General features: G+C 45.5%; 1 protein-coding gene across 1 annotated transcript in view; it reads right to left on the bottom strand.

Moving 5' to 3' along the window:
- Nucleotides 1-63: 63 nt before the first annotated feature.
- Nucleotides 64-21,708, bottom strand: part of ITPRID1 (ITPR interacting domain containing 1) — a gene marked incomplete at its 5' end in the record, with an annotated part of 61,016 nt that continues 39,371 nt past the window's right edge. Inside the window, 6 exons of the mRNA XM_081102151.1 lie at nt 64-9,395; nt 10,283-10,448; nt 10,912-11,023; nt 11,771-11,898; nt 15,750-16,991; nt 17,362-17,444. Of these exons, the coding sequence (XP_080958277.1) occupies nt 9,304-9,395; nt 10,283-10,448; nt 10,912-11,023; nt 11,771-11,898; nt 15,750-16,991; nt 17,362-17,444 (1,823 nt within the window). The 3' untranslated portion in view covers nt 64-9,303. The remainder of the gene's footprint in view (nt 9,396-10,282; nt 10,449-10,911; nt 11,024-11,770; nt 11,899-15,749; nt 16,992-17,361; nt 17,445-21,708) is intronic.

Raw genomic sequence — 21,708 nt, 5'->3', positions numbered from 1 at the left:
CCCCCCTCAGCATTATTCTTGGGGATTCACCCAATTTAACTCATGTGCTAACAACTTGTTTCTTTTTGTTGCTGAGTAGTATTCCATGGTCTGCACCAAAGTTCAACCACCTGCTTGCTCTAGGACACCTGATCGTCCCTAGTGTTTGGTGACTACAAATAAAGCTGCTATGAAAATTCATGTACAGGCTTTTGTGTAAACATGAGCACTCATTTCCCTGGATAATTGCCCCAGAGTGCAATTGCTGGCACTTAGGGCACTCGCATGTTTAACTGTGTAAGAAACTGTTGCTCAGGGTGGCTCCTCGTTTCCTGTTCCCACCAGCTTTTTATGAAGGACCCAGCTTCTCCGCCTGTTTGCCAGCAGTCTGTGTTGTTACAGTTTTTGTAAGTCATTCTCATCGGTGTGAGGTGGTGTCTCGCTGAGGGGCTCATTTGCCTTCCCCTGTTGCCTGATGACGTTGAACGTGTTTTCGTATGCTTGTGTGCCATGTGTATGCTCCTTCGGTGAAAGGTCTGTCTCTTCATGTCTTTCACCCATTTTCTTATTGGATCCTTTTTTTTCACTGTTGAGTTTTCAAATTTCTTTAGACATCCTAGATATGAGTCCTTTATCAGAAATATATGTTTGCAAATGTTTTCTCCCAGTTTATAGCTTGACTTTTCAAACTCTTAATGGAGCCTTTTATAGAGTGAAAGTTTAGATTTTTATCAGCCCCACTTAGCATTAAATTATTTTTAAGGCATATAACGTTGAGATTCCTTCTGAGGCTCCTCAGAGAAGCTGAACTGTGTGAGGAATTTTAAAACGCTCTTTTGTCACTTAATTTCCCAAGTTCAAAGGGAGTTTTTCAAAGAGAGAAGAGTCTGAATTCCTTATTTCCCCTTTGAATAGACATGTGCACATCTCCCAAGTTCAGGCTGTTGTCGGGTGTTTTTTTTTCAGGGTCTTCTTCTATGCGCACTTTGATTGATTGTGCCCAACCCTCCCCCCACCTTTCAGGCAGATGTAAACAGCAACTCGATGGCAGATGGTAATGTAAATCTATACCTCGGAGAGCTCTCAGTAACAGCCACATATGTGCCACATGGAAGTCAGAGACCCCTGGCCTCCGGTGCTCCCAGCGTAAGTGCAAGAAGCCATGTGTCCATGGCATGATTTGTGGGTCCAGGAGCCCTCGGATGTGTGGCTGCATGAATGGCTCCTGGCTGCATTGCGGATGGATGCCTAATGGTAACTCGCTTTAAATGAATATGCTTTTATTTTAGTCTCAGATATTCCATCTTAATGAATAAGAGTGATCACAGTGATGTACATTTCCAGACCATTTATTTTAGTCAATAGCTGATAAAATGTGCACTTCAAATATCTGCCTTCTAAAATGAGTCTAAGGCAATGTCTGTGTAGGTGGGTGATGAGGCTCCAGCTCCTTGGAGAGAGAGAGAGAGAGAGAGAGAGAGAGAGAGAGAGAGAGAGAGAGAGAACACACAGTAAACGTTTGCAGGAGGTTTTATCCCAGAGATCTTGCTGGATCTCTTTGGTTGTCTCCTTAAGCCCTGAGAGAGAAGTAATTGTTTCAGATCAGTATCTTCTGGTGAATAAGTGTCTACGTCTCTGGTTGGGAAGCTTTAACCACATTTTAGTTCTTCATAACAGAAGACTATCTGAGTTCATTAGTACCAAATTCTGATATCTGTATTTTCATCCAATTGAAATAAAGCTATAGAACAAATTTAATATTTCAGAAATTAATTGTCAAATACTTAATAGGTACTTACTGAAATAAGGGATAATATTATTAATTTACTTTAGGTTAGTGGAGATTGACATGCCATTATAAAAAATAATACAGAGAGATAGACCCCTTCTATATTATGCCCAGTTTCCCCCAATAGTGACATTTTGTAAGATTATAGTACAACCAGGTAGTGACATTGTTACAGTTACAGTTCACTTGTCTTATTCTAATCTCTCCCCGTGTGTGTGTGTGTGTGTGTGTGTGTGTGTATCTGTGTGTAAGTTCTACACAATTTTATCCCCCGTGTAGCTTCATGTATCCACCACCACAGTCAAGTTACTGATTACTTCCACCTCCATGAGGCTCCCCCATGTCTTTTTTATTATAATCACCCCCTCTTCTATTCCTCTTCTCTCTGCCCCATCTTAACCCCTGCTAACCACTAATCTGTCCTCTACTCCTATAATGCTGTCATTTCCAGACTATTATATAAATGGAATTATATACCATGTAACTTTTCTATTGGCTTTTATTCCCCACTCAGCTTAATTCTCTGGAGATTCATCCAGGTTGTTGCATATATCAAGAGGTAATTCTTTTTTATTGCTGAGAAGTACTCTATGGTATGGTGGCCCCTGCATTGGTGGTCTCTGCGCTGGTGGTCTCTGCCTCATGCTCTTCGGTTCTCCTGCATTTGAACAGATCTGACCCATCATTTGCTCCCTCTCGAAAACCAAGCTGAGTTTATCCTTTCGGAGCTGGACATCTGGCTATTGTATAAAAGAGTGATCACCACTCAGCAGGACAGCAAGGGAGCCATGTGGCTGCTAGTCGGTTAGTAACCCAAAGCTTTGCTTGACTATTAATTCTACCATGGCTTCTCTGACGCTCAATTAAGACAGTGCACTACAGATGAGAAGCATGCTGAAATGATGCTGTCCATGCAGCCCTAAGTCATCAAGGGCACCCTGTCCCTGAGGCCTCTCACAGCACGTGAGGATAAAAAGGCCAGCGGAGAAGGAGTGCACTGCTCTTTCCCATGCTTGCTTCCTTCCAGCTAAGCTGTTACAATTTTCCAAATCTGAGAGCTGCCTGGATTCTGAGAACTCTCCACCCCCAGAGAGATGGCACATAAAGGCACTGAGCCTAATCCCCACCGCATCACCAAAGCTTGTCAATGTGGCTGTGAGTGCTCCTGTAAGTAGTTGGAGGAAACCAGGAGGGGACTGCCAGATGGTAACGGTGGCAGCCTCCACACACTGTTTATGGGGGTTTCTAAACACGGAGGAAGCAAGCACATCTATTTCCCCAAAGGGCACAGAGAATTTTCAGGTATGTGCAATGCAGTTTAAAGCTTTTGCTGCTCAGAGGTAGTTAAATGAGGGGTTATCATGTTTGAATTGTGCTACAAAAATATTAATAAGTTCATTAACTCTCTATGAGCACAAGGAAAAGTGTTGACTAAGGTTTTTATGGTGTGGAAAAAATCTTCAACTTATAGGACTTTTCCTCTTTGGTTTCAACTACATGAAAAATGACACACAATTCAGGAATATGTGAAAGCAAATTTCAAACCCAGCATGTATGTAAAATAGCGGCTATAACTCTGTCTTTGGTTTCAAGGAAATTACACGCTGCAGGTGACTGCATTCATAAAGCCGGTGGGAAACTCCTGCCCAGGTTCTGGCCAGGGCCACTGCAGAGCTCTGGCTCTCCTCCGGTCTGTCCAGCACACACTGGTCCGACAGGGAAGCTCTAGAATTCCTGCCCAGGAGCAGCTCCGGTGACCTCTGGCCTGAAGGAAAGGTGAGAGGATCAGCCTGTAAACTGCATTTGCAAAGCAAGTGCACGGCTATTGCTAGGTTGCACGCTCATTTGGGTTTGCATCTGGGGGGCACACTGTGGGGAGAATAAGTCAGCCAGCCTTATGTCCGTCAGTGTTTCCAGAAAGACTTTTCTTAAATTCCCATCACAATCCAGGAACCTGAATTGATAGCAATTGCCCTTGAGGTCAATTTCAAGCATCTACCTACACCTTCAATCAAAACTCGCTTGATCTGATCCCATCTTACCTCTCCTACCTGCCTACATAATTTCCTCCCTGTGCCCCACACACATTCTTATCTCAAGCATATACTATACTAAGAAAGAAAGCATACGATTTGAAAGCATAGAGAATTGGGCTTACAGGGGTGGGCAAACTTTTTGACTCGAGGGCCACAATGGGTTCTTAAACTGGACCGGAGGGCCGGAACAAAAGCATGGATGGAGTGTTTGTGTGAACTAATATAAATTCAAAGTAAGCATCATTACATAAAAGGGTACGGTCTTTTTTTTTAGTTTTATTCATTTCAAACGGGCCAGATCCAGCCCACGGGCCGTAGTTTGCCCACGGCTGGCTTAGATGCTATCATATCTAGTTACAGTCTGGGAGACCACAGACGATTTAATCTCTGAGACCCCATTTTCCCACCTGTAACAGGAAGATAGTAATATCTGTCTTACAAAGTTGTGATGAGTTTTAAAAGAGATAATAGCATAAAGGTATGTGACACAGTGCCTGGTTTATAGTAGACACCTACTCAACCTCTTCCCTTTTCCTTTGCCTCATATACCCACCCCTCAAATTCCTGTTAATGATAAAATCAAGTTTAATTTTGTCAAATAGGAACCTCCTGGATCAACTTAGACAAAAATCTATATTTGGTGACTCAGTGAAATTTTGAAAATCATGCATGAGAACATCTAGTAAGAGGCGATAGCTCCATGAACCTTTGATATGTACTCATTATATCCACAGATGGGGAGCAACTTCTGCTACCAGTTAAGATGCAGAAAACTGCAAGATCCTAATGACGAGAACAAGCAAGAGAAGCCACAAAAACCACAGGGCTTGGGCCTGAAGTTCTAGTTACCTGTAGTCTTTCTTAAAGGGCAGCATGGTTTCTCTAGAATCCAAGCTCTAACTGTCAATAGTTACCAGTTAGAGAAATGAAAGGCAAAGCTAGAGGTCACAGTCAGATGTGCAGGATCATAAAGGAAAGAGCCTGGAAGAAAATTGGGCCAAAGCAGGAGCAGGTATTAATTGATAAACAGGCTCTTGAAGGATCATTACAATCCCCGATGGGTCTGGCTCAACTTTATGGTGAAGTGGGCATGTGGTGTATGAATGTTTGGAACTGACTGAAAGACAAGGTGTCAAATCACTCATACTTCAGGGTCAACTGGCTCCTGACAGAAATACCTGGGCCAACTGGAGTAATAGCTTGGGACCTGTCACAGGAGGGAGGATGGCTAAAGGAGTCAGGCATTCCAAGGCTGAGATAGTCCCTGGCTGAGCAAACTTCCTCTATGAGATAAACTGACAAACTCTGAAGGATGGGGGCCAGAGAAGAGAAGGGGCATTTTGTACTCTTTTATTTTAAAATTGTATTTGATAATCAAACTGTCTGTAGGCAGCAATTCAGCCCTGGGGAAAGTGCCCATTGAAAAATGTGTTGAATAGCAGACCTCAAATCTCATTACATGAGTAATGGTCTAACAAAGCCTGTCTATTCTTTGCCGCCCACTTGAGATTGCTCAGTGAAAATAACCCCTTAGACAAGAAGGGGAGTCTAATGCAAATGCTGTTTTTCTACAGATGCCTTATTGTTCCTTTTCCAAATATAGCACTGAAGACTGTAGTTGGTTTGTGATGTAGGAGAACCATTGGCTGCTGTGAGCCAGGAAATTGGTATAGAGTTGATAGACAAATATGTGGCCTGTGCTTTACTCGGATAGTGCTATTTGGAATGAAAAGCAGGTTTTAATGCTAAATTAGGATAATACCATTTCTATAAGGACCAATTACATAAGAGTAGTCTACATTTTTCATTATTAATAGATTGTTCTCTTGTGACCAGTGATGTACGGCTTGTTTGAGGTACTAAAGGTTAATAGGGGTTCGGATATTTTGGCTAGTGTCTTTTTCTGGGACAATTCATGAGGAGTTTTCTGCTAAATATAAAGTGACCTTGCTTTTTGTTTATGATGAAAAGAAGAGGAGAGAAAGAGAATAAAATAAATCTATTACAGTTTGAGTGCTGCCCATATTACTATAGTAGGTCTCGCTGAGTCCTTTCATGCCTGGAGTCAACCACATACAAGGCATTCTTATAAGATGTTAATATGCACCACATCCTGTCACTGTCCAGCTTCAAACCCTTCAATGGCTTCTCACTATTCAAAATAAAATCCAACTCCCAGCCATGGCTAGAGCCCCTATCGGACCTGGTCCCTACTTCCTCCTTCCTCCACTGGCTCCACCCTCACCTTCTTTCTGGGCAAATTCAGTCCCAGCAAATACAGGTGATGGATTTGCCCTTTCCTCTCAGGAGACACTCTGACTCAGGTGTTTGCTCGCTTACCTTATTTGTTTTCAGCACTTTGCTGAGATATAATTTACATACACTGTAATGAAAGTGAACAATGTAATGGTTTTTAGGGTATGTTCAGTATTGTGTAATCATCACCATAATTTAATTTCCGGATATTTTCATCACCCCCAAAAGAAATCTTGTACCATCATTAGCAGTCATGTCCATTCCCCTGTTTCATTGTCTAGCCCTAGACAAACGTCAGTCTATGTTCTGTCTCTACAAATTTGATTATTCTGGACATTTTATATCAGCGAGACCATAAAATGCATAGTCTTTGGTGGCTGGCTTCCCTGCAACCAAGAGACAACTCCTCTAACTTAAAAGGAGGTGAATTCTGAAGCAAAAGTGAGAACACTATTGCTTAGGTTGCATTAACTTTATTAAAGACTTGCCATGTTGTCCTAATAATTTTTTTCTCAATGTCTCCACTGCCTGGTGAAACTGATGATCCCAGACTCAAAAACCTTGCTATTGATGGGGAGTTTCTGAAAGGTATAAACAAAGAAGTAACATGAAGAGATTCTTAGCTATGTGTGTTTTCCTCCCCAAACTAAAAATTCCTTGATGGATTAGACTATGTCTTATTTATGTATACCCAATGTTTATTAGTGTTGATATGTTCACGAATGAGTGAATTAATTCTCTTGTCCATTCACTCATCAAATTCTTCTGTGTTTTAGGCCTGGGGATAAAATATGGAAAGATGACGACAGACAAGTCTCTTCCCCATAAAGTTTACATTCTAGGAAGGGATACAGCCACTGAACAAGTAAACAAATAGAGCAATAAAAATCCACGTAATAAATGCTATGAAGAATACAAAGCCGGGTAAGTGGGCAGAAAATAAATAGAAATGTATACAGGAAGAAGCCCCATTTCGCATAGGGTTGTTAAGGGAAGCTTTTCTGAAGGAGTGGCATTTGAACAGAGATCTGAATGAGAAGATCCCAGCCCTCTGAATATTTGGGGAAAGCAGAATAGCAAATGCAAAGAAGGAACAGCACCCAAAATGCTCCTGAAGTAAAAATGGCCTAAGGTGAACAGGAATTAGCAAGAAGATCCAAGAAATTGAATCACAGTAAGAGGGAGACAGAGAGGGAGAGAGCAGTATGATATGAGGTCACAGAGGGATGCAGGGTGGGGTTGTGTAGAGCTTTGTAGATCTTGGTAGAGAGTTAGGATTTAATTATAAATGTGCTGAAAAGTCACTGGAGATTCTTATGTGGGAGAGCAAAGTATCTGATTTATGTTTTTAAAAGACTACTCAGAATTATGATGACACTCCATTCTGAGCATAGATGATTACACAATACTGAGCATACCATAACTCCATTCTGGTTAGGTGAGGTGGACTGAGTGCTGTGCCACACAGAGTGGGAAAGTACTCCATTCAGCCCCATCTCTGGGATGCCATCCTGACCTAAAAGGTCTCAATAAATCTCTTTGAAGGGAAAAATTCCTTTGAGAGACAATTCCTGTTGGATGATGTCCCGTGCTGTTGGCACGAGTTTATAAAACACCTTTCCTTCAAACCATCTCAGACCTGGTAATCCAGGAGGATTCGGGTACTGCATCTTCATTGCTGTCATCATAAACAGTTGCATCTGGTTGCTGGGGAGCCAGACACATGAGTCTGTGTTCCATTCCAATGGTAACTGGAACATCAGTTTCTATTATGTCCTGACAGACAAATGATTAATTAGCACAGTCAGCATCTCTCCTTGAAAATGGCCATGGATCAGTGTGTTCCTCTCCATCATGTAATTGAATCAGGGCCCACACACCTGTTTCCACTTTCTTTAAACAAACACCTGCCCAATAACCAACACAAAGCGATATTAAATCCCAACCTGCCCTGTGCATAAGCACATCTTTCAACTTGACCTAATCGATGCTGAAAGCTAGGAAAGCACAGGCCTCAGAGAGGACGACTGCCTGATCCTCACATGTAATCTGAGCGTCTACACCTCGCATCCCACTCGGGCACGAGGCAGAGCTGTGGTGGCGGTGCTGCAGTCAGGCCAGCCCAGGCTCAGGCCTGGTTGTCCAGTTGTGTGGCATTGAGCAAGCCACTTAGTCCCTGCAAGTCTCTGATTCCTCATCTTTAAAATGGGGATAATGATTTTATCATGTTTGCTGTTCTTCTATCTGACTTACATTGAGCATCTTTTATGATAATACGAATATATCACTTTAGGTTGGCAAATTTCAGTTCTGATTAAGATAGAGTAAGTGCTCCTCCCTTTCTTTCCCACTGATTACAATGAAAAGTCCTATTCAGTATATGCAGAGCAACTACCTGAAGATTCTTAAAAGTATGTAATAGCAAGTCAACTGGGGAAGAGAATAAAAAACTCAAAGAACTAGCTCCTGGAGATGAGTTTCTTTCCTCCCCTATTTTCTGGCTTAGATTCCATGGCAGCCTGAATCTTGAAACTGTGAAACAGAAAAAGAAAAATTCAAGAAAAATCCTCTCTCTTGGGCTAGAGGGTTGGGGAAGGAGCTGATGGGAAAAGAGATCTCTCCCCTCTAAGCCCTACGATCAGCATGCCAAGGAAGTGGCATCCCCATGGCAGTGACAATGGCAGCAGCCATGGAGGTGGCATCGGGTGTAGCAACTCCAGCAGTGGGGAATCGGCAGGCTCTTGTTTTGCTGTTTTTCCCTGAGGTAGACCCAGTTTCAGGAAGTTCATTATCGTGCATGGATGCTAAAACCGGGGTTCTGTAGGCAGAGCCAGGAAAAGGAACTCGTAGGAGTCAGAGAAGGTGGGGGGATTCACAGAGAGGAGCTAGCAAGAGAAAGGGATCCTTTCAATCTGTATATAAAGGATTGAACCCATCATGACCTATGATGCATAGGACTTCATCATAAGCAACATACCGAGGCGTTGAGAACTGAACAGGATAGACTACCACCCAGAAAAGACAGAGAAAGCTTGTTCTGAAGAGATAGGCACCACAAAACTCTTCCAGCCCCAATCCTTTGCCCAGCTCCAGAGCCGCTCTCATGTTTTTAGGTCATTTGTTACAGCAGCACCCCGCTTCTCGGAACTGAAATCTGGGCTGCCATCATAGAACATCACCAACCAGGTGGCTCAGACAACAGAGGTTCACTTGTTCAGAGTTCTAGAGGCCAGAAGTCCAAGATCAAGGTGCCAGCAGGGCTGGTTTCTGCTGAGGACTCTCTTCCTGGCTTGTAGACGGCTGCCTTTCCTCTGGGTCTTCGCATGGCCTTTCCCCTGTGGAAATGGGAAGAGAGGGCTCGCTGGTGTGCCTCCTTCTTTGTATTAAGACATCTGTCTTGTTGGATTAGGGTCCCACCTTTGTGACTACATTTAACCTTAATTATCTCCTTAAACACCCTAGCTCCCAATGCCATTACGGTACATGGGAGCTAGGGCTTCAGGATATGAATTTGGGGGGTGGGTGGCAGTAGACATAATTAAGTCCGTAACATGTGTCTTTATAAAGAGAATGTTATATGACGTGGTGGACTGTGACTTTTCATAGACAGATGTAGATGTGTCTCACTTTGAGCATAATGAAGAGAAATCCCAGGACATAACATTGTTTTATACAAGCAAAGCAGTTCTCTATATTTCAATAAAGATGTTGATTAAATGCCATAGGATCTTAACTCTTATTATCCAAGGAGCCTATGGTGAAATTGCTTTCATTATATGACATTTTGCTTAAAGTCCCAGAGCCTATTGATGATGTTAAGTGAGGACTTACTGTATACATGTTGGCCAGCACAGATTACCTGTGCCAGGCACATAGTTGGTGCTCACTTATTCTGTATTGAATGGAAATTAAAAGATTCTGAGTTCCTCCTGGGTTTAGCCATTGAGTGGAATGTTGAAAAATAAAAAACAGCCCATGAAAGCCTGACAGACACTTCTCCTCGGGGAAAGTTGGGAGAGGCTTGCTCTGGCTAGAATGTGCTCTTACATTTTGTAGGAGGGCCATCAAACACACTCTGATCTAGAGGGAGACACTGGTGTCCTTCTCTCCAGCAGGACAGTTTGACCCAGGGGCTGGACCTACTCTTCCTGGGCTGGAGGAGATATCCCAGGGCGGCTCTCCTAGGTGGGGTGGGAGAGGAAGGCAGCCAGATGGGTCCTACCTGAGCAGGGAGCCTGCTGGCCATCGTCCAGAGGAAAGGCAGCCCCAGGGGCCATGGCTGGGTGGATGTGGGTGTGTGAAATCTGGCCATTCTTTTCTTCTGTCCAGTCATAAGGGTGCGGGTTTGTATCGTATGCAGGTGGTTCTCCTGTGAGAAGATCAAGCTGCTAAAAGAAAAACAGAGACAGAAAGAGTGGACAATGTACCTTATTTACACCAAACACCTAACTCAGACTGTGGGAAGGCATTGGTGGGAGGTGAATTCTCTAGCGTGGGCTTGGCCAGCAGCAGATTCTGGCGGGGACTCAGCCCGTGTTCGGTCCAAAGCTGTGTTTCTTGTTCTCATTTGGAAAATGGGCGAATAATACTTGTCTGGAATTTACAGGGCAGAGAGAAAGGCTGGCATGGGAGTCAGGGGCCCCGAGCTCTCATCCTGAGTCACCCTCACCAGCCACGTGGCCTTGAGCAGAGCAGTGTACTTCTCTGGACGTCAATGTCTTTATATTGAAAATGAAGGTGCTGGCACATAACCCAGGAGTCGGAAATGACTGTACACTCAGGTTTCTCACCGAACACACCCTCCTACGGGGGGCAGGATACAATCCAGCCCCACACCCCCGCATGCCGTACCAACAGGATCCCTTGTCTGATTTGCTGAGCCCGGTCTCCTAACTGCAGCTCCAGCTCCTCCACCTGCTGCCGCAGGGCCTTGCGTAAAGTCTGCAGTTGCTCGGCCTCCTTCCTGCAGGCACATAATAGAAAACCAAATTCCACAGCCACCCCCATCCAAGGACCGTCTCCCACTGCTCCTCCCAAAATGTAGGTCATGCCTTTGCTATTTCTTACAGGAGAATGTCACCTTCGTCATTTGTATCAGTTGCAGACACGGGCACATTCCTAGAGCAGGTTTTCTTTTTAAAGAACTCCACTGCAGGATAATTTACCTGCCATGAAGTTTACCTATGTTAAGAGTACAATTCAATGATTTGTAGGGAATTTGCTAAGCTGTGTAACTGGCAACATCCAGGTTTGGGACACGTGCATCTTCCAATAAGAACCGTCATGACCTTGTACCGCTAATCCCTAGTCCCTCAGCTTCGGGCAACTACTCATCTACTTTTGGATCACATACTTTTAATCTATGTGAAAATAATGCGGATTTTCAAAACCCCCAAAACTCCGACATCTGCATTTACACGAGTCCCACTGGCATTGATTAAAGATGTCCTACTGGCTAGCTCCCTCTTCCCAGCTGCTGCCCGCATTCTGACCTCAGAGAGCCGTGGCCATCAAGGGTAAGTGTTGCTGTCTGGCAAATGGCTCTCACAGACTCCCACTTAGAAAAGGAGAAGAAAAGCATGAGAGCCAGGAGAAGCTGGCCAGTTTCTCCGTAGCCCCGCTCCGGGGCGCTCATCTGTCCTGCCCTGATCACCTTTCTGCTTCAGGTGTGGGGTTGGTACTTACTCTTATGGCTCCCTCAGATAATTACCTCTCCTCTTCGGACATGTCCCTGGAAAAGAGGGCCTGCTGCCCTGTGAGGTGCTTTTCCAAGTCCTCCAAGTGCTCCCGGAAACACTGGCAGAGCGTCCTCATTGCTTCCATCTCCAGGGCTGTGTACTGAGAACCAGCAGAGAGAGCTCAGGAGGGAGTCCGGATTCACCACAGGAGGTGCCAGGGTGGGGCCCACCATCCCACCGGGTTCACCACTTTGCCCCACTGCTAATGTGTGGGGAAGAGAAGAGGGAAAGGCTGGCCTTGGGCTTCTCCCAGCAGCTGGAGGCAGTACTTGGCTGGGACAGGAGGGTAGAAGCTGTTGGATGGCCCTGGAGACATTCTGTCCTGGAGATGGGAAGACAGTCTGGAGGACTAGCTGATACCGGGATGGGAGAGTTTAGATCAGGGGTGGGGAACCTTTTGTCTGCCAAGGGCCATTTGGATATTTATAATATCATTTGCAGGCCATACAAAATTATCAACTTAAAAATTAGCCTGCTGCATTTGGTCAAATATTTAATGAACTCACCCCTAATGCCTTGGCAGGGTCAGACCAAATAATTTCTTGGACCTCATATGGCCCATGGGCCAGACGTTCCCCACCCATGTGATAGATGGAGGAGAGGAGGGCAGAGGGCTAGAGTACGGGCTTGCATTTAGAAAAGTGGAGCCTTTCTCATTTCACTTTGTTGCCGAGTGCTGCCTCACTCTGAGTCTCTATAACATTGAACACATCTGTTCAGATGGTTATGTTTAATTAGAGAGTCTTCTAAGAAAATTTTTGTTCGTCTTAGCTTGGCTTCACCACAGTCCCTGGTGATTGAAATCGGAGGACCATCTCCAGGTAGCTAAGAAGGCCATCCACAAAGAGGCAGGCACAGGCGGGCATCCCATCCCCCCATGAAGTGGAATCTAGGATTGGACTGTCCCCCCAGTCCTGCTCCCCATCACTCCTGATGGCAATCATCCTTTACATCTTCCTTTCTCTGCATGTCTGTGCTTCTGCCTTGGTGTCCTTACTTAATTATCTTCTTAGAGCCACCAAGCCCAGTCCATTTGTCAGGCACTCTGCTGATGTGCTGAGTTCTTACCAGCTATCTCTTGTTTTCCAGCCCAGGTTGGACCGTGCTTTGAATGGGTCCATAACCTAAAACCTCCGCATCCCTACCCATCTGACTTTGAGTGATGCACATGCTAGTTGGAGCCTAATGCTCTCTCCACCAGGCCATGGGTTTGGACCCCCTTCCTGATGGGCATGGCAGAGGCTGCTAGTTGCCTACTCACTATCTTTCCCCTCTTTATTCTTACTAGCAAATTCCAACAGCTTAGGGGCAGCAATGTGTCTAAGTAAGAAACTCCGTTTCTCAGCATTCCTGGCATGTAGATAGCAATGAGGTGGAAGTGGAGAGCATGGAGCTGGGATTCTGGGAAGCTCTTTAAAGAAGCTGATTTCTCAGGCAGGTATCTTTTAACCTTTTCTTCTTTCTTCCATGGAAACCTGCCTTACAGCTCTGCTACTTCCTCCCAGACCTGCTTCTAAGAAGTCCCAGATTCTTACCTTCTCCTCAAACCACAAGGCCAAGATGCTGGCAGCCTGATGGCTATTTTTTTTCTTATCAAAATTGTCACAATGAAAATATTTTCCTAAGAGTGATATTTTTATTTTGAAAACTCTCCATCATTTTGCTTGGAGAGTTGAGTTTTCATTCTTTTTTTATCTTCTAAATTTTATGCCGAATAACCTATTTTGTGTAGCAAACTCCCTAGTTACTTTTGCTTCGGTGTGAGTGCATTGGAATCAGTGAGAGGAGTGTTTGAAGCATCACTAGTGTTGGCAAGTGTTGAAAGGTGACTACAATTGTGGCTCTTCAAATCAGAAAAGGTCTTAGAGATCATGAAGGACTTTCAGAGATCGAGTATCGTGACAGAATGGCTAACATGTCCAAGGTCAAAAAATGACAGTCAGATTTCAAAGCCAGGCCTCCTGGCTCATTTCTGTTCGGAGTCACAGTAGGGACTACAGTGTGGCTGGCCACATGGAGAAGTTATTTGTCCCTTGAGAGTGAGCTGATGAGTAGTACCACTAGATTCCTATAAGGTGACCACATTCTATGACAGTGAGGCCAGGGACATGGAAATATGGCACTCAAGTAGGCTGAACATTGTAATCATTGACTTTTAGATTTCATCTAGTTTTTTGAGTTTTTGTGATTGGAAGGTATGGGGGCTGGGATAGATGGCCTATGGCTCTGTGTAAGGAATGACATGGAAAATTCTGAAACACTGCCATCTTCTGGTCATTTGGAAACACTAAATATGCATTTTGGCTCTAGAACCAGTATTGAAGTAGTTGCAGAAAAAAGGAAACCTTAAACAAAAAATAAAATAAAATAAAAAGGGGGAGGGACTGTTTTGAACTCTTTTTTGCAATATAAGATCTGGGTACATATAATACAACATCACCGAACAGCAATGAACTTTTGAAATGGCTCATATTACCTTTTAAATGGTGTATGCTTTTCTCTTTCTTTAAATCTAAGTCATGAACATTAAAAAAGAATTTTCTAATATCCAAAAATCTAATTTCTGATACATCTTATTTCCTTTTCTGAAAAATATTCAAAAAATTAACAAATCATTGTGAAGAATTCACTTCTATATAATAATTTAATTATGTCAGTAAACCATTGTTTAGGTAATGCACAAGACCACACAAATGGCATTCACCAGCCTAGTGTTTCCCTGCAGTATTACATCCTTCTATATAAAGGGGACAGCGGGGTGTTGTTCTGAGCTTTTCACCTGCAATGCTCTTAATTGCCATACCTGTTTGGAACTCCCATTGTCATGTAAGGGACGGTATCTGTCACTGCCTATAATTTCCACTTGGTTCAAGACCTATGTTCTAGATAACTTCTTCATTGATCATTAATTTTTCTTCCCCTAGCTAGCACCTAGCATCTAACTTAGAGCCATTTTTCTCCAGGATATTTTTCAGGCCTTACACACCCAGGCTCGCTCACTGTAGATGTTTTGTCTCTTTGTTCTTGAGTTTGTTCCTTAGTTATTTAAGTAGCCTCTTCTTATGGGTGACTGAAATACATTAGTTTCACTTGCTTTTCCCTTTCTCTCTGTGTGAGTGTGTGTACACCTGCACAGGAGTACAGATATGCACAGGTATGTGTGTTTTGATTGTTTCCTTTGAGTGTGTGCTTGTGGTTCCTTGGATTTAAATTAAGAGAAATAAATTCATTGTCTCTAGTAAAACCCATGTAGTATGCATTTCAGCAGGTGTATAATGCCAAATCAATTTGATATAAAAGTACCATTTTTTGTATAATTGCAAATTTTAAGAGGAAAGAAGGCTGAATCAATGTGAGATGAGGTACAGGAAGACATGGGATGGTGACAGGCACACTCATCTGAACTCCCGTTCATTTAAAAGCTATACGAAAGTCTGACGATGGGCCGCAAACCCCTGTATTTTCCGCAGAAGTGCGATATGTCATAGACTCCAATCAGGAGGAACGTCTATTTCCAGTGGCCAGATCTCTCCACACAGTTGGGGCGACTCCAAATAGGCTCAGATAGACTGAAGGGCTCGTGCAAGATTATACAGCTACGCGGATGTAAGACAGAGAACTGGTTCCTTAGACTGAACGGAAGATGGCATTCAGATGCACTCGTACTTATAACCTTACACACGAATTCAGGCAGGGTACCACAGCCCTCTGTAAAATGGGAATTAATAAGAAAGGTGGTCTTCTGTACTTCACAAGGTAATGCGAAGTATGACATAAGGAGAGATTTGTGAGAAGATACCATAAGTCATACAGCACTCTGCAAATACTACTCCTGGTCCGCAACAAGAAGGTGTTGCCTGAGCCTGCATTCAGAAAGGGAGGCCAGTCGGCATCCCTGAGGGGTGTGTGTGGCCTCGTCTGCCTCCCCGACCTGCAGGGGTGAATACTTACAGAGCACAGCTCCCGCACCGCAGTACTCATGAACTGGGCTTCTGGGTGACCGTGCCAGCGCGGGCCATGCGCGCAGGCCGAGTGGCGGTGGGGATGGCGATGACAGCAGTCACAGCAGGGGGCAGGTGCAGCACGGCAGATGTCCTCTGGGCAGGGACTAGGGAAGCCCGTGTCTAGAGAGACAGATTTGGTGAGGGGCCGGGCCTCGTTTCCTGGAGCTGAACAGCGATGCCAGGACCTGGGCTCACACAAAGAAGTCTGAACAGAGACATCACTGAACTGCCTGGCTTCGGCCCCCAGGACAGGTTCTGCTGTGCTAACAGGGTCACACACAGTGCATTCTAAAGTTGTTCTTCTAGAATCAGTCCCCAAGGCCACAGCATTCTGAGCAGCTGACACCAGGTTGCAGGACATCTGGGTTGTCACAGACTCGGAGCTGACAGCGCTTGAGTCAGCATCTGAAGGAAGGGTTCCCATCTCAGATTCTGCCCTGGGGGGTATGTGACCCCGAGCTCTACACCTTGGCTTCATTTGGGGAGAGGTACCTCCAGACAGCTTATCGGGGTGGGGAACGGACTTCTCAGATGTTTGAATAGGGGCAACTGTATGGGGCGTGGCCTCGCCGGGCTTGGGGACATGCTGAGTCAGGAAGGTGCAGTTGATGTCAGGACAGAGTTGACTGCTTTCTGCTTCTCTTGGGGCCTCAGAGTCAACAGGAAGGAACTTGTCTTGAGGGTGACCCACTCCAGGTGACCTCTGAGGCTCACAGTGGAGGCTCTGCACGCACAGGCCCCCTGCTCCCTGCGGCCTCAGGAACCCATCCTTCCCTTCTGTGAGGTGGGTCACCATAAACTCCAGAGGATGGTCACGTCTGGAGGCCGGTGTGCTGACATTGGCCTCACGCTGGGTGTGGGGCACAGGCGGGGGCTGCCTCTGATGGCTGTCTTTCCTGGGGTGTTCTCCCCCAGTGCTGGCCACGTCCAGGGCCATATCTGAGGCCAACCGTTCTGGTGGTCCCCCCGTGGCCTCGAGCTGAGACTCTTTCTCCACCACAGCTGTTGAAGACTTGTCCTCTAAGACACTCCAGTCTTGACCGGAAGAAGCTGTGCTCACCACACTTTTGGAGCCAGACTCGCCTGCCTCTGGCTGGCAGTCCTGGAGTGCCCCTGAGTGCTGACCCTGACCCCTGGGCTTTCTACTTCCATTTTCAGCAGGACTTGGGCCTCCAGGCAAGGAGGGCATCTGTGGAAGAAACCAGGATAAAGGGAAAGGGGTCAGGAAGCGGGGAGGCGCTAGGTGTAAGAAGTGCGTTCTTTTTTGCCTTATCACTACCATTGAGTCAGGAGATAAGGGTTACACACTCAGTTTTCGTCAGTTTCCTACTTTAACTGGGACCTTCTTCCTATGAGGCTCAGCTTCTTTGTTTAGTAAAATCAAAAGAAACCAAAAGGGAAAGGGATGCTGAGCTTTCTGGCTCCTCATTTAATGTCCTCTGTCCCTTGGGTGCCTGTGGCTCATGCGTTCTAAGCATTGGGTGCCTTTCCCAATTGCGGCAGCACATTTCAATCTCGTACGTCCTCCAATCCTCTCCCAGCCCCCACACGGCCCCTACCTGCAGGGCTGGCGGGTCCGGTGGCTCCTCCAGGAACCCGCTGCTGTCAGACTGGCAGCTGTTTGCTCTGCTCACTGTGGTGCCTGCAGACAGAAGTGAGGAGGCCTGGTGAGTAGAGTGAGAACAGGGTGACAAGACTGGGCTGAAACACTCCACGTGGCCGACACGCCGTAGATCCTCAATAAACGCGCGCTGCGTGGAAGTGTAAATGAATGAGGCGATTCCAAGGTTTCTTTCCTCAACTGTCAGAGGTCCGCGTGAAAGTGTGTCGCTGCTTTCCTAATACGAGGAGTAAAACAGGAAACAAAGACAGAGGAACTAACGTCTCTCAGCACTAAGTAACAATATGAGTGTGAAATGTATCATTACTAAGGGGAAGAAAATCCAGACGGAAACACATATGCCTTAAATGTCACGCTAACAAAACATAACACCCCAAATCTATACATCTGTGTGCACACATATATATTGCACTGAACTGGATATTTGTGTCCCTCCCCCCATTCATATGATGAAATTCGAACCCCCAAGGAGATAGCATTAGGAGATGGGGCCTTTGGGAGGTTATCTGGTAATGAGGTCAGAACTCTTATGAATGGGATTAGTGTCTTTATAGAAGGAGACCCCAGAAAGCTCCCTCGCCCCTTCCCCCAGGCGAGGACACAGAGAAAAGATGAGCACCTCTGGACCAGTAGGCTGACTTTCACCAGACACCGAATCTGCTGGTGCCATGACCTTGGACTTCCAGCCTCCAGAACTGAGAGAAATAAATCTCTGTTGCTTATAAGCCACCCGGTTCATGGCATACACAGCAACCGCAGCCCCAAATGGACTCTGACATAGCCATTCTTTTTCTTTTGACTAAATGTTGGGTAGGAACTCTTTACAAGCCTCATCTGGACTCTATTTATAGGACAAGCCCGTGTCATGTTTTAGAGCGCTGCTCTGGCCATTTCGAGAGGCTGGAAGGGGCAGAGAAGAACGATGTTACATGTGGGCAGGTAACGACTGTAAGCACCAGCATCTTGGAATCCTGCATTTGTAACTTCTTAACGGGTGGGGGGAATGGGAGGTCACTAGGGAGTCACCCTGCTACTGGTTAAACTGTAGGATTTCTCTTCTGAATGAGAAATGCTTCCCTTTACACTACTTTATGGGCTAGAAGAGGAAGTCTCCTGGGAAGAGGGTGGTTGGAATGGAGCTTCCTTATGTTGCAAAAAGCAGGAGGAGTCATATTTGTCCTGGAAGACAAGACTGGGGGTAGGTGGAAAGGAAACGGCTGCTGGCTGGTGGGCGGAGTGCTTGGATGTGTGGTACGTAGATGAGAAGTAGGGAACGTGCCTTGGCTTGAAGAACAGCTGCTGCAGAAGAATTCAGAGGAAAAAACACACAGACACTCCATTCTCCTTCTGTGTTCTAGGTCCAGCCTTCAAGGCCAGCTGCACTAACAAGGGCGGCGCCTCCTCTCCTCACAGGACTTCTCTCCAGCCTCGCCAGCCATGTGTCTGAGCAAAGACAGCAAAGACCACTGGGAGAGACATGGTCCCATGGTCCCATGGAGAGACATGGAAGTCTAAGATCAAGGCACCAGCAGAGTCAGTATTTGGTGAAAGTCAGCTTCCTGGTTCATAGACACTCATGAGGTCCCAGAGGTGGCCTATCAGCCCAAACCCCAGCTACACCTCCTACCCCCTGAGGCCAATGTAAACAGAAAAAAAGCTTAGATTTGTAGAATTAAAATTTAGGAACTCCACATTCATGAATTCCCTTCAAATAAAATGAAAGACTAAAGCCCAGAGGACATACATTTTTAATACTGAATCTTAGGGACATGAAAGAAATTCAAGCAAAGTTTTGAGAAAACCATGTTCTTGGACATAGCTATTCTTACCGCATAATGAAGGGTAAAACATTAAAAAAAAAATGCTAGTCATAGACCTAAATATGACCTCTGCTTCTGGCAAGCTGAAGTAATAAAAACTAGATTTCCCTACCCCCTGAAATAATTTAAAAATTGGACAAAGTATATGAAAACATGGTTTCAAGAAAATGGACATTGGGTGATTAAAGATGGCAGACCCTGACAGGCAGGAAAAAATCACAGGAGCCTATAATGACCCAGCCTCCTGCCTTGAGAGAGTTCACAGTCCAGGCTGCAGGGAGAGTGAAGCAGGCAGACCCTGGAAGACTCCCTGGGTTGAGGAGACAGAACTGAGTCTGGAGAAGCTGAGCCAACTGGAGTCCACAGAGTTGGGTGGGAGAAAGGAGAGAGCTGCACAAAGAGAGAACTCAAGGGTCCCTCTTGAGTTTTCAGCCAAATACTGATCAGCCATGCATGCAAGGAAACTCAGAAGACCATGGAAAGAAGCATTGGAAAGGATTCAAAGATTCAATGCCCAACACTCCCCCAGACCTGGAACAATGCATGTTCCCACCGCCATCTTCCAAAACCTCCCAATTCACAGAGCATTGGCAGGACAGAGTATTCAGATGGGTCTTGACTTTGGGGAAGATAAGTTGGCATCTGGCAAGAGTCATGCAAGCAGGACCAGCACCCCCAGGCCAACCCAGCCCAGTTCCTGAAATGAGCCCAAGACTGGGAGAACTTTAGAAGCGTCCTCACCTCCTGTGGGATTTTCCCTATACACTTACTATGCCCAAGGAGCCATAGCTCTTTATGATTCCACTAGACTGGGGCCTTGGCTTCCCACCTTATGTCTACCAGTCCTTTTCCCTGACTGATCTTGTTATTCAAACCCTCCCCTACTGGGTGGGTCCTGTTCAAAGAACTGCCCACCCCTGCATGAGTTTGTCCTGCTCCTTAAGCTGCTGGTTCCCTCTCATGGCAATCCCATAACTTCTCTATGCAGTAAGCTCCTGAGATCCAGGTAGGCTCCATAACTGTCATCTTGACAACCCGGAGCTGGATCTGCTGAGTTCAGCTTCAGTCTCTCCTTCCTCCTGGCTGTGCGATCTTGGACCTGTCACTATGCTCGCTGAGCCTGTTTCCTCATGGGGAAAAGAATGAATATGGTAATCGTCTTTTACTTGTGGGTTGCGATGAGGATCACATCCAATAATATATACACGAATATTTATGCATATGGTAAAATGACATAAAACGTATACATGTATATATATACACACACACACACACATATATTTTTGCTGCAGAGCATCTTAATATTTACTAGAACTCAATCACTATTAATATCATTCCATTTCATTAGTGAACATAATTAGTCATAGTAGTGTTAACTAGATTTTACTTTCCTCAGAGTGGTGGGTCCTACCTGGGAAGGACCCATTCACCTTTGGAAACATTTCTGCTTGGGAGGAGACATGCCTCAGGCACTTTGTCCGAACCATCACCAGGTGGCAGCCTTACACCAACCACAAGGAGGAGCGAGGGCCTTGCCAATCTCGGATGGCTCCGTCTTGTAGGAAAAGGCAATGGGAAGGCTGCTTGTGGAAACTGGGTTGGTAATAAGAGCTCCTGCATCCTCCAGGCAAGGTTTCCACATAACTTAGTCTGAGTCATGAGGCTCAGGGGGAAACCTATGGGATTGCAACATAAATGAGGGCAGGGGAACAGAACAGGAGCCCTAGGGGTGTGATGTACTCTGGAATCGTGTCGAGCCAAAGAAATGGTTCAATCAGACTCTTTGGGGTTTACCATCTTCATCTTTTCTTTACTGTTCTGCTTTACCTATTTCTTTGCCAAGTTCCCCTCTCTTCTGTCTCCCAATGGTAGAAAATTCTGTGACATTACAGATGATGCAAACTCAACTGCCTCCAGAAGCTGGGCGGCAGCCAGTGTATGAGCAGCTGGATTTAGACAACAGGGAGCAGGGTGGGTTGCCGGCACTTAGAGTGGGCCACAGTCACTCCACAGGGAGCAGGAAGCTTAGGAAGCCAGGATGGTGCCATCCACCATCCAGTACAGGAATTCCTTCTGGAACTTTCCTTATAGAGGGCCATCTAGTTAAGGCTTACACACTTATGTGACATGGACCTACCTACTCCGATGTAGACAGGACATATCATACCTTTTAGAAAATGATTCTATTAGGAGTCAAATCTACTTTAGCGTTTCTGTTTGTTGGTCATAGCTCTGCTCTGTGGAGTAATACAGTCAGTCTGTCAACAATCCCCTTTCAAAGCAGCTGTCTCATAACCTCCAGGCCTGTTACCCTCCGGCCTAACTCTCCCCAGATCCCTGAAGTGAGCCATCATGGGGTAGGGCTTCCAGACCATTTGTGTCTTATACATTTGTGTCTTAAATAAGCTCTTGCTTAATAATGTCTGCTTTAAAATCTGCAACTCGAACTCGAGATGTGTTCTGAT

Source organism: Myotis nattereri (assembly GCF_964212035.1).
Source record: "Myotis nattereri genome assembly, chromosome: 11".
Taxonomy (NCBI): Eukaryota; Metazoa; Chordata; class Mammalia; order Chiroptera; family Vespertilionidae; genus Myotis; species Myotis nattereri.
The sequence above is the reverse complement of the archived record's forward strand: the minus strand, read 5'-3'. Positions and strand labels throughout refer to the sequence as shown.